The sequence below is a fragment of the Narcine bancroftii genome, chromosome 9, assembly GCF_036971445.1.
Source record: "Narcine bancroftii isolate sNarBan1 chromosome 9, sNarBan1.hap1, whole genome shotgun sequence".
Taxonomy (NCBI): Eukaryota; Metazoa; Chordata; class Chondrichthyes; order Torpediniformes; family Narcinidae; genus Narcine; species Narcine bancroftii.
The window spans coordinates 30,772,721-30,786,180 of record NC_091477.1 but is presented as its reverse complement, the minus strand read 5'-3'; the positions used below and the strand labels follow the sequence as shown (position 1 = coordinate 30,786,180).

The following is a 13,460-nucleotide window of genomic DNA, read 5'->3' as shown; positions in this document are numbered from 1 at the left end:
GAACATACATGAAACATTTTTTTTCAGTATCTAATGCCAAAAATTTAGCCTTTACAAAGAAATGACCCGAAATGAATAAGGTGTCAAGAATTTTGAGTTAAGAGTAACAAATTCTGATGACTATCATTTACCCGGAAAATCAATTATGTTGTTTGCAAAGAAAGTATCAGTAGAGAAATGCATATTGTTTGAGTCAATCAATATTGGTGAAAATAGGCCAACAATAGTTCTAGAGGGAGCAGCATCAAAATGGAGATGTAATGTGCCAAGTTTATCTCCTCAGGAATGAGAAATTTTGATCCTAGTGTAAAGGTTAAAACCTTGTGTTTTTGATTCGTAGTTAATTTTGTGCCTATCTCTTTAAGAAAAGGTATTGTTTGCAGTGTTACCAGAGTGACTATGATGTCATATGTCATAATATCTGAGCGGACCAAGAGCTTGCAGCTCACTCTTTGAAGAATTATGAAGGGGACGTAAGCTCGAGATATTTTTCTTTGAATTCATCTTATTTTGTCTAAATTTCATTTATTTCCTCTTATATCTGTTTAAAATTGAATATCATTATATCATTATACAGTATGCTTTGTTTATTCATTGTTATAAAAATATCAATGCGAAGTTATGCAAAATGTTTTTCCGTTTTATCAACGAATTAAAGCTAGTTAAAGCTACATCTACAAATTTTGGTTTATTGGATTAATAAGACAGTAATTCGAAATATCTTTCCTCACATTTCCTTGAAGATGACATGTTTTAAAATTGGGAAATACTAAAACCTTGGAAAGTGTCGCCTATATTTTGATTCAAAGAAAAATTATAATTGTGAACTTTGTTTGGAAGAAATGCTTGTAAAATTTGTCTGATAGAACTCAACTTGATTTAAAAGCAAGTAACATTTAAGCTTTAACAAGTATTCCAGTTTTCTGTTAGAATATTCCAGTAGCCCTTTGAGAACATGTCTGTCTGACTGCAGACACCTTTAATCTTGGAGAGATAAGATAGAGCTCTGGTTTGCAGAATCTGGCAGGAAGCCAAAAAGAATGTTTTGAAAAGTTGAAAAAAACACCTGATACGAAAGCTTGTTTGAATATTCACAGATCCAAGACAAGCAGAGAAATCCTCTTAAAGGGGCCATGCAAGATACAAATTTGTTTACAGTTCCCAGGAACCAGAATAAGTCAGGAGAAGACAGGCAGTAGTGTGAAGAACCCAAGATGAATAAGAAGAAGTCTCATCAGGCTAAAGACCTTGAGCAAACAGTTCCTCTCAAAGAACTGTTTGGTTGTGAGTTGAGCCAGCAAGGTGGACTGACAACGCTTGGCAGGAAATTGGAGCCAGCCACCATTGAAGAAGCGGCTTCAACTACCAAGCAAGAAGTGGACACAATCAAGGCACTGCAGGCCTCATTACCTGGCTTTATGGTCAGTGGACTGAAACAGATGAGAGTATGTTGCAAAGCCACACTGGTGTTGTACCAAGTGAAATGCTAAAGATGGAGACTCAATCAGTGGTATCTGAAAGTTCAAATGTGAATCCTGATGATAGTATATCCAAGGTTATGAGGGTAGGAAGATCTTCAAAGTCTTCAATGGCATCTAGAGCAAGTACAGCTTCACGTGCTTCAAGCATATCTGCTGTGTTTACTGAAGCGCAAGCAGACTTGGCTACTATCCGGACACAACATGAGTGGTTGGAGAAAAGATGTGCTTTAGAAGATATAGAAGCTGAAATGAAGAATCAGCAACTGAAGAACAAAAAAGATTATTGAAGAGAGAAAAGACTAGAGCTTGAGGAACAATATGCCAAAGTGCCTTCTGCAAGATCTATCACTCAAAGTGAAATACTCAAAGGGCTCACACCTAACATTCCAGCAGATCAATGGGCACCACAGCCACAAGAAATTAGTATACTTGAGCAAGGAGCCACGGGTGGCACTGCTAGTCCTCAAATCACAATAACCAACCCTGTGGAAAGAGCTCGCCACATTCAATCTCTTGCAAACACACATGAATCTTCCAGAAAGGAGAGTATTTCAAAAGGTTCCACCATGTGAGTTGATCATACTCAACCATTGATATCTCTTTGTATTGCTGAAGAATCAGTGACAAGTAAAGGATACCAAGGATCCCCATCAATGCCATCAGTTACAACTCAAGGTCCTACTCCAATGACACCAGTTCAAGCTTGGTATGCTCCATTCACATCAAGACAACCAGTCGCAAGCCATGGTGGACAACACAATATATTATCACTCATAGCAAAACAAAATGAAATTTCTGCTATGTTAGCACAGCAACAAGGTTCATTTGGTTTACTTAAGAAGGAAATGCCAGTTTTTAATGGAGATCCATTACAATATCTGATGTTCATGAAATCTTTTGAACATCACATTCAAAATAATACTAAAAATGCTAAAGATCATCTGTATTACCTGGAACAGTATAGTGGAGGACAGGTGAAGGTGTTGCCAATATATGGATTCCGACCAAAGTTTAAAAAGGCAAAAAAATGATTGAATCATCATTATGGCAATGAACATAAAATCGCAAGGGCCCACATAGAAAAGGTTCTTTTTTGGCCAGCAATAAAATCAGAGGACACAAAGCTTTTACAAACATATGCACTCTTTTTGAGAGGATGTTGTAAATGCAATGGGAAGTAGTGAACATTTGCAAGAGCTGAATTTGCTTGATAATTTGTCTATTATTGTCAATAAATTACCTTATAAGTTGAGGGACATGGAGAACCAAGGTTGCAGAGGGGAAGATTCTTCCAAAAAAGGATATCACTTTTGAGGATGTTGTACAATTCTTTGAATGGCATGGACATTTTACACCATACCAGTATTTGGAAATACTAAGGATACTTCAATAGTTCCTAAAGATATAATCATCATCTCAACAGAAACCAAAGGGAAGTACCTTTGTTACTGCTATGTCAGATGCAAGCACAAGAAAGAACAAGGAAATAAAGGAAAAATAAGATCAGACTGTTCAGGAAAGCTGTTCGTATTGCAATGATAAACATGCTTTAGAAAAACATTCACGATTGGAAAAAAAGTCGTATGATGAGAAATTAACCTTTTTAAAGAAGAATGGATATGTTTTGGTTGCTTGTGTAAAGGACACATCAGCAAAACTTGGAATAGGCAACTAATTTGTGATATATGCAGTTTACAGCATCCCAAGTTACTGCATACTCAATGAAGTAAAGTTGAGAAGGAAGTCAAACAATTTGAATCGAAGACTAAAGACAGTCAAAGAGAATGCCTCAGCTTTGGTTCAGACAAACAGTCTTACTGGGACCAGTGACAAGGCTCTCTCAATAGTTCCTGTACTGGTTAAAGCTAAAAAAGGAAGCTTCATACTAAAGACCTGTGCTTTTCTTGATCTAGAATGTATTGCATCATTTTGTACTGTTGTATTAATGAATAAATTTAATCTTCATGATAAAAGATCACAAATCTTGTTGAAGACAATGAATGATGAAAGGAACATTGAAACTAAGTTTCAGGTTCATAGATTGCTGGATTGAACAGCAATGAATTTTGCGATCTTCCAAGTGTACATACTTAGAAGACTATGCCTGTGAATAAGGAGAATATTCCCCTATCAGGATGATAGCAAACAGTGGGATCATCTAAAAGACATTTGCTCTCCAAGATTGATGCTAAAATTGAGATGTTAATTGGATTAGATGTACCAAAAGCTCATGAACCTGTAGAAGTAATAAGGTGTCATAACAATGGATCTTATGTCGTGAGAACATTGCTTGGATGGACAATTAACGAATCATTAAGAGGAAAAATGAATTGATCGGAAGTTGTCGAATGTAAATGTCAACAGAGTTTCAGTTGCCAAACTTAATGATCTTTGGGAAACAACAGTTTAAAATTGATTTCCCAGAATGTCTCAAAGATATTCAAGAACCTTCAAAGGAGGATAAACAGTTTCTGGATTTAGTTTCGAATTCTGTTAAACATGTTGATGGTCATTATTGTATTGCATTACCTCTGAAGAAAAGAAAATTTTGTATACCAGATAATAAAATAATTGCAGAACAACGTATGCTGAATTTGAGGAGAAAATTCAAAAGAAATTCTTTTTTCCATTTGGAATATATCAATGTCATGTTGGACATGATAGCTAAGGGTTATGTAGAAAAAGTATTTGAAGATATCTTGGAACGTAAAGATAGTAGAAAATGGTATTTAACTCATCATGGAGCTATTCATCCACAAAAGGAGAAACTACATGTAGTATTTGATTGTGGAGCATCATTTCAACGAGTTTCATTGAATTCTCAACTTTTACAAGGTCCAGTCTTAACCAGTACGTTAATAGGCATCCTAATAAGATTTTGTAACGAGCCTATTGTAATTGCTGCAGATATTGAAGATAGTGAAAGTACCATCAGAAGATTGTGATTTTCTATGATTGTTCATAGATTCTATGAATCTATTGATTGTGATTCTATGGTGGCCTAATGGCGATTACAGTAAAGATATGATTGAATATAGAATGACAGTTCATCTACTTGGAGCAACTTCGACACCGAGTTGTGCAAATTTTGCTCTCAGGAAACATGCTGAAGATAATGAAGAGCAATTTAGTTCTCAAACTATAAACATCATCATAAATAATTTCTATATTGATGATTGTCTGGTTTCAGAAAAAAGAAGCAATAGATTTTTATCATGAGTTAAAAGAGATCTGTAATAAAGGAGGATTCTTCCTTATGAAATGGATTAGCACCAGTCGAGATTTGTTGGCTGTTATTCCCAAGGCTGAAAGAGCAAAGGAGATTAATTCATATTAATTCGTCTTATTTTGCCTTAATTTCATCTATTTATTCTTATATCTGTATAAAGTTGAATATCATCATATCATATTACAGTATATTTCGTTTATTCATCATTATGAAAATCTCAGTGCGAAGTTATGCAGAATTTCTATCCATTTTATCAATGAATTAAAGCTACATCTACAAAGTTTGGTTTATTGGATTAATAAGATAGTAATTCGGAATATCATTGCTCATGTTTCCTTGAAGATGACATGTTTTTAAATTGGGAAATACTAGAACCTTGGAAAGTGTGGCCTATACTCAGTTCTTCTGCTTAGAATTCTTCTGAGTTTTATATTTGTACATTGGAATGGATAGCCTGATTTTTTTTTTTAACTCAACAGACATCAATACCTGCTGAATTTCTCTTGCACTTTGTGTATTGCATTCAATCCCAGCATTTGTTTAACTCAAAAAAAAATTGTATTTCAGAATCAGGATAGAAACTTGCAACCACTATTTTATGGTGCATGATAAATTTCTTACCAAACATGTTTAATAAGTAAATCCAATGGTTCTCGGGAATACGACACAACATATTGAAGCAAAGGAAGAGTTCTCAATTTTCTGATTGATAGCACTTTTGTTTATGTTGTTTCCTCTCATTCATATCATAACATTGATAAAAAGTCCCAAACACTGCAGTGTGAAATAATGTCACTATCTGTACCTCAATTTAGGCAGAGCTACTGAGATTGTCATTCTTTCGCATCATGGAAGTTAATCCTATCAAATGTCAGCAGGGTAAAGTTTTGAAGAGGAAAGCACGATGACAGGAACTTTAATGCTATGTAACATTTCAAATGTCAATTTATCGTATTCACGGGATAACCATAAAAAATTGGTCTCCATATAAAAATATGTTTAAGTGCTCTTAAAAATTGCCTTTAGCAGTAGCATTAGAACCAGCACAGTTTTCTACATATTGCCTGAGGTGTCTGAAAAAAATTGTACAATTCATCCAAAGTTTTGATAGAAGCCAACAAAATAAATAATACATCAGGATTCTGATAACTGATAAATATTCTTCAACATGAATGAACAATTATCATTACATTCACAGTTGTCATGCTTAACATTTTAGGAAATTCAATGTTGCAGAAGAAATAGCTGTAATAATGTTTCTTATGTTGCTCAAAATAAATCTTACAATATAAATGATTTAGTTATTCAGATATCTGTACAGTGTTAACAGTTTGAGCCTCTATCCTCAAACCCCGAACACCCAGGCCATGCCCTCTTCACTCTGCTACCATTGGGGAAAGGTACAGGAGCCTAAAGATGGGCACTCAGCAGCACACGGACAGCTTCTTCCCCACTGCCATCAGATTCCTGAATGATCAATGGACCCAAGACACTGCCTCACTTTGACTTTTCTGCACTATTTTGATTGATGTTTGTAAGGTGTTTCTATGAATGTTTGCCACAAAATAATGAATTTTGTAACTTGTTCATGACAATAAATTCTGGTTCTGTTTCTAATTAGAATGGTATTTCACTGACAAGAACTCTTGAAATCATTTAACATCTTAGAAAAGGAGAGAGATTTCTTGAGTAAAAATAAATCAGAGTTAAATTAGGCCACTAAAGCAATAAAAGGTGTTTGTAGGTACAGTGGCTATTCATAGGTTAGGGACAGAAAGGGGAGGTAATGTAAACAGAAACCTTCAGAGTAAATTACCCTGTTGAACAAGTTTTGCATTTAAGGAGGTTGAAATCCTCAAATTAATTACAGTAACAATCCTAAAATCTGGACTGCTTGGGGATTGGATTGGTCCAGATTTTTAGAATTTCCAGATTCTCAGGCAGTACTTTAAAAATTCAAATTTAAGGAGAATAAAGATGAGATGAAGTTTTGATGGTCTAAACATTTTTTCATTTAAAATACAGAGTACAGAAAAAAACCCTAAATATTTATTTGTTCATTTTTGTGACTTCTGTGCATCTATGGTGCGTACACGCACAAAAGACCACTACATTTAACAAATCTGATAGTTTTTGTGAAGTCTGGATTCTCAGGTGGTCTGAATTTCTAGCATCCAGATTTTTGTAATTTTACTGTACCAAAATAACTTAAGACGGGTTCATGAAGGGAGTATGCAATTCACTTAGGAATGCAGGAGTGATAAGAGACTAGATGGTTGAAAGACTGGGCAACTTGTCTTCCTGGTACTGAAATAATACTTATGATGAGGGACTGAAAAAAAGAGACAGCTGAAAGAGCTGTTTATATTTCGGAATTAATTAGGTGGGGAAGGATCTGAAATCCTGCAAAATAGATTTAGATGATTATGAAACTGATTTGACAGTTAGAATTCAAGATGGTAATTTACTGATTATTTCCCTGGTCAGGTGCTTGGATAGGAAACATCAGAGGTTCAATATACTTGGAAGAAAAAAAAAGTCATTAGATTACTAGTAGCGACATTAAATACATTTATGATGCAAGTATCAGGGTGAAATGTCTTAAAACAAAAAATATCCTACCTTGTTGTACAAATGATCCATAAACAAGCCAAGCAGCATTGTACAAAGTTGTCGATGTCACAGATCCTATTTGGAGAGGAGATGGCTTTACCCAGCTGAACATGTAGACAAGCAGGCCGATTATAAAAAGCGTGCCAATAATACATGCCCATACGGTTAGATCAAATGGTTCCAAGCACGTAAACATATCCACTTTATGTTCTGGCTTCTTAATTAGAAATCCTAATGTATAATCCATATATCGACCAGTGAAGTCCACTACATTCTCTCTCTCTGGGGTAATTGTCAGTGCTGAAACTGCAATATCAGCTCTCTACAAAGAAAATTTGAACAACAAAAACCTATTACATACATTTATTATGCTGCCAAGAATGATAATGGGATTATCTAATTGCATTAATTTTCTTTGCATTAAAATTAAGTGTCTAGTCAATTTTCTTCACTTCTTTTCAATGATAAAATGACATTGTAGACTTACAAGAATTCATGAGGTATAGATATTAATATCAATATCAGTGACTTTAGCTCAAGGTTAAATAATATATGGCAACTGGAGACAAAATACATTATCAAACAAATCAAACCTCTTTTTCATTTACAAAATATATTGATACTTATAATATTCACAACCAAACTTTAAATAACAGTTGGTGTTAGATGGGCAAAGAAATGTATTAATTTTAAATATACAAAATAGTTCTGATCATTTGACTCAAATATAATTCAAAATGCTTTAAAGGTCAAGTCAAGCATTTGAGTACAAGATAAGCAATTTAAAAACTGATTTAAAATTAAATCTTGTATTTTACTTGTACAGACATAAACCATTAACTGTAGTCTTCCGCGCAGATGCAAAAATAAGAGCATGAATAGACCATTCAGCCCTTCATGCCTGCTCTGTCATCAAGTGCAATCATGGCTGATCCTTCAGCAGAGCAGAACACTCCTCCTCTCTTCCAATACTATTTTATACTGTTCGGTTTCTAAATTCTTAATTATGCTCTGTGACTTTGTTCCACTATGTCTCATACTAGAGATTTCCAGTGGCTCATCATCGCCATATCCAAATATTGTAATACTGTACTGTGACCTTCTCCTTAACCACATCCCCAACATTTCTCACCCTAGAACCCCCTTCCCCAGCTGGGGGAAGCATTCTATTCCATTCAGCCTTTTCAGAATTTTGCAGGTTCCAATGAGATTTTTTTCCCTCACTTTCTAAAGTCAAATCATTGCCTCCTCATAAAATAATTTGCTACAGCAAGAAAAATGTTGGTGAAACTTTGTTGCATTAGCTCTTTAGCAAGTATATCTTTTCTAATTTAGCATCAAAGTGCAAACAATATTCTATGTGTATTCAGCAAAACCGATAAGTGGAAAGATTTTATTCTTTATTCAATACAATTTTTGCAATGAAGGTTAACATACCCTTTGCTTTCCTGCATATTTTCATTGATGTGTGTGCATCAGTTCACCCAGATCCCTTTTACATCAACATTTGCCAATCTATTAGCATTAAGATAATATTCTGCCCTTTTGTATTTTATACCAAAGTGGATAAATCCATTTTTGTCTACCTTGACAAAACAGAAATAGCTAACCCCCTGAGTACTTCCAGCAATTTAATCTATACTTTGGGTTTCCACCATCAATTTATTTCGCTTTTGAGCTTAATTATTGAATTTTACATTTAATTATTTTTAAAGGATCTAAAGAACATAGCTTCATCTAAAAAAATTAAGAAAAGTGAGAGAAAAGATAAAAGCTTGTTTCTCTTAGGCTACATAATTATGAGACAGTCTGGTGGCACAGAAATGTCTTCTTATTCCCTGCAAAGCGAGAGCTTCGAAAGTAAAGTGTTAAATTATTCAATTCAATTTTTACAAGCTGCTTAACTTTGTGGAGATATTAAATAATAGAATGGTGATTAAAAAGTTGGATATAAAATGTGTTATAGCTTACAGTAAAACAATGCAAATTTCACTTTAATTTGGCAGCAATCATTCATAAATAAAGTTTAGCTTTTAGTGCCAGTGGGTTTTTAAAAAATATTTGTGAGTATAGTATCACTTTACAAGGACAAAATGTTATTTTACTTCCTCAGAACCTTTCAATAAAAATAAAGATATGTAAGCTTAAATTTTAAAATGTCTCACATAATTCAACAACAGAGCCAAAGTCGTCTGGGTACCTTCTCTCACAGCCATGCCCCCCTCAACATGGTAGCCTCCACCGCCCATTATCTTTAGATCTGGAAAAAAAGCTATCATGGTATCTCATCCCTCTAATGTGGTGCGGTGCCATTTTAGAGATTTGCCACATTTACATGAGAGTCAGGTTTTCTAGTTGTAATCAGATCTTTCAGCAAATGTCCTTTGGTCTCCTTTCATGGACCTGGATCAATATTCATGTGTATCGGATGAACCTATTAGTGTTGAGGCTCACTACTGAATGCAATGCTGACGCTGATGTGTCTAATCTATTTAAATAATTCAACATATCTGTGTGTATGCAACAATTTGCACTCGTTGTTCATGTCTTCAATTGGTAAAAAATGTAAATAAATTGATAAATGCTGAAAAAAGAAAATGCATGCAGCAGAATCCTGAACATTACTATAATAGACCCATAATGAACTAGATTAGACAGCAAACATTCACAGTTAGCTTTTACAGAAATAATTTACAGTGATACAAATTGTAAAATTTGAAAAAAATAACTTTAACCAGGGTACATATGGAATATGTATTACAATATGGAGGTCTGTGAAGTATTTTATTACCATTAAACTGAAGAGTATGACTCACTTCTGAATCTACACCTACTGTTTCAATCCAATATATTAAATCTGATATATTATTTCAATCCTCACTGCACTGCAGATGAATTTATTCATTATGGATGCATTTGAATTCAACGATTTTATCATTGAACAACAGTACTTCTTGTCTTGTTACATTATTTATTTCATGGAAGATCTCATGACCAAAACTGCAACCATGAATTCAATTATTTTCTGAAGTTGCTCTGAGAATGATTGTGGTAAACCACTTGTATATTTAACTGTCTGTGGCAGGCCCATTGGCCGACTGTACCTGTGGCTCATCCCACATACCCCTGAATAAAGGCGACTGTTCCACAGCCCCCTTCCCAGTTCAGGACAGGTGACCAGCATGGATGTGCCTCCATTCTATTGTGAATAAAAGCCTATTAGTCTTACGTAACTTCCAGTCTTCTGGAGTTATTGATGGTGCATCAATGTTATTCACAATAAATGTTGACAATGGAGCAGATCCAGAAGCCAGAAAAGTTGGAAATCGACCCTCAAGGAACTGAAGCCTCCACCAACTTCAAACTCTGGCTGTGTTGCTTCAAAGCATTCCTGCAGGCATCATCTGATCAGAGAACGACAAGATGCAGGTACTAATTGGGCCCCTGGTATACTCAATGATCAGGGGCGCCGAGTCGTACCCAGAAGCGATGGACATTCTGAAAGGCCAGTTCCTGAGGAAGATAAATGAAGTCTATGCGAGGAACCTCCTGGCTACCCAAAAGCAGTGACCTGGGGAATCAAGCACTGAGTACCTCCGGGCCATACAAAATCTCAGATGAGCCTGTGACTGCAAGGCTGTGACGGCCGCGGAAAACACGGAGGACCTGATTAGAGAAGCGTGTGTCGCATGCATCAGGTCCAACTACATCCATCAGAGACTGTTGGAGCAAGGTGAGTTCAACTTATGAAGGGTGGTAGAACTAGAGGTGGCCCTCCAGAATATGGAAGCCTACTCAGCTTCCAGCTTAGTGGTTAGCACAATGCTATTACAGCACCAGTGATTGGGACCAGGGTTCCAATCCCGCACTGCCTGTAATAAGTTGGAACATTCTCCCTGTGTCTACTTGGATTTTCCCCGTGGGCTCTGGTTTCCTCCCACAGTTCAAAACATACTGGGGTTTGTTGGCCAATTGGGTGTAAGTGGGCAGGATGTGCTCATGGGCCGATAGGGCCCGTTAATGTGCTTATGTGTCTTAAATATATTTTTAACTTTTAAAATTATCTATAATATTATAGATTCTGTCTTTCAGCAGCTCTGTGGAGAGGGAGGAACTTGCAGATGCAGCGATGGTTAAACGCTTTCTCAGAATTGACTGAAAATAAAGAAGAATATTTAAGGTTTGTGTACTCATGCAAGTGAAGTTTGTTCAGTCTAAGTACAGTGTAGTATTTTTGTCTTTTAAACTGATGTATTTATTAGACATTGCAAGAGCAAGTCTCAAGCAACTGGAAAATACACTTATCCGGCATCTTACAATCCCCATAGGTGTTGGATAGCAGGGACTTTATTACAAATAGCTAAATCTGCATTTTAATTAACAATATTGATATTCCAATAGTGTGAATATATTGGTGAGAGAAGTTTATTCAGTTTAGTCTTGCATATGAATGTAAAGGTTATTGTATTTACAATTTTGTTACATATTTTCTAAGCTTCACAGACCTTCTTGACACTAATAATGCCACCATAGAGATGCGGCAATGTCTGCTTGGAGAATGAACTCAAACTTCAGAGTGATGTAGGTTATATATTGCTTTAGAGCCATTCTGCAATATTGCTCATCAGCATTAGGTGATTAGCTACATGTGGTGGAACCACTGTTAATTCTCTTTGTACATGTATGGCTGGCCCACCCTTTGTTGATTGTACCTGTGGCTCCCCCCCTTGATTCCCTAATAAAGGAGGCAATGCCATAACCCCTCCCCCAGAACAAGCTCAGGTCTTGGGTCAGCAACATGAGATGTGCTTTCTGTTATGGTAATAAAAGCCTATCAGTCAGGTAACTTCTAGACATTGGAGTTATTGATAACACACAAATTTTATTATCGTAATTTTTTTTTGGAATGGACAAGTTGTTGAGAACAGAGAGGCTGGAAATTGACCCTCAATCCCCAGAAGCATCTGACAAGTTCAAATTCTGGCTAGGCCGGTTCTACATGTTTCTGCAGGCCTCCACAGAGATTGTCCAATCCAACGCAGACAAGCTGCACTTACTGTTCTCACGGGTCAGGCATCGCGTTTACCCAATAATCAGAGACTGAAAGATATTCACTGAAGCAATGGACATGGTAAACCAAATCGCACAATATTGGGTATTCTCCACCATTAAAGTCGGCATATCACCAGCTTTTGGATGGCCTGGAGGACCATCAGTACGACACGTTTGAGGTGGGGGGGCTGCCTCTACCACTTGCTGAGGGTCCCCTTTGGCATCATCCACGGAGTCTCCATCTTTCAGAGGGAGATGGACTGAATGGTTGTCGAATATAGGATACTGGCCAATGTCACTAACTGCAGGATGACGCCAATCTCAGGAAATTCCTCCAGCGTTAAAAGCCCTAACCTCACCTATAAGATAGATGTGAATTCTGCACATCGTGCCTGGTTGTGTCATGAAGAGTGGAGTTATTGGCCCCAATCCTAACTCCATGCACCCCCCGATGGAGCTCCCACTTCCCCACAGCCTTAAAGCCCTGAAAAGGTGCCTGGGGTTTTTCCCCAGATAGCCCCTCATAAAAGCCTCCTCCTTTCCCCTGCCAGACAAAGGTGATATTGCCCAGACTGCAATGCACGCTGTGGACAATGGATGAATCCACCCCATTCCAGGTGGAGAGCGATGCATCTGACTTTGTCCTAGCCACCACACTTAACCAGACAGTCAAACCCATGGCATTATTCTCTTGCACCCCCCAAGGTGCCGAGATCTGGCACTCCTCCATGAAGAAGGAGGCCCAGATCATTGTTGATATGGTACGGCACTGGAGGCACTATCTTGCCAGCAAATTATTTACCCAGCTGACTGGGTACAGTATGTTCAACAAAAAGCAGTGGGGTAAAATCAAGAACAAGAAGATTCTGAGTGGACCTCTTCTTATAGGTCAATTTCCCTGCTGAATATTGATTGCAAGGTCTTAGCCAAAGCCATGGCAAACAGATTGGCATTGCATTTGCCAAAATTGATAAACAAAGACCAGACAGGCTTTGTGCAAGAGAGACAAGCAGCGCACAATATTGACAGACTGTTGAGTGTAATGCATCTGGCACAATCTAGAAATGAGAGGGGATTGGCCATTT

The 13,460-nt window shown here is 36.7% G+C and overlaps 1 protein-coding gene across 6 annotated transcripts in view; it reads right to left on the bottom strand.

Annotated features, from left to right (window-relative positions):
- Window positions 1-13,460, bottom strand: part of LOC138743380 (glutamate receptor ionotropic, delta-2-like) — a 338,391-nt gene that overhangs the window by 47,105 nt on the left and 277,826 nt on the right. For all 6 annotated transcript variants that reach the window (XM_069898672.1, XM_069898668.1, XM_069898669.1 and 3 more), the window contains one exon: window positions 7,333-7,645. In XM_069898672.1, coding sequence (XP_069754773.1) covers window positions 7,333-7,645 — 313 coding nt within the window. The remainder of the gene's footprint in view (window positions 1-7,332; window positions 7,646-13,460) is intronic.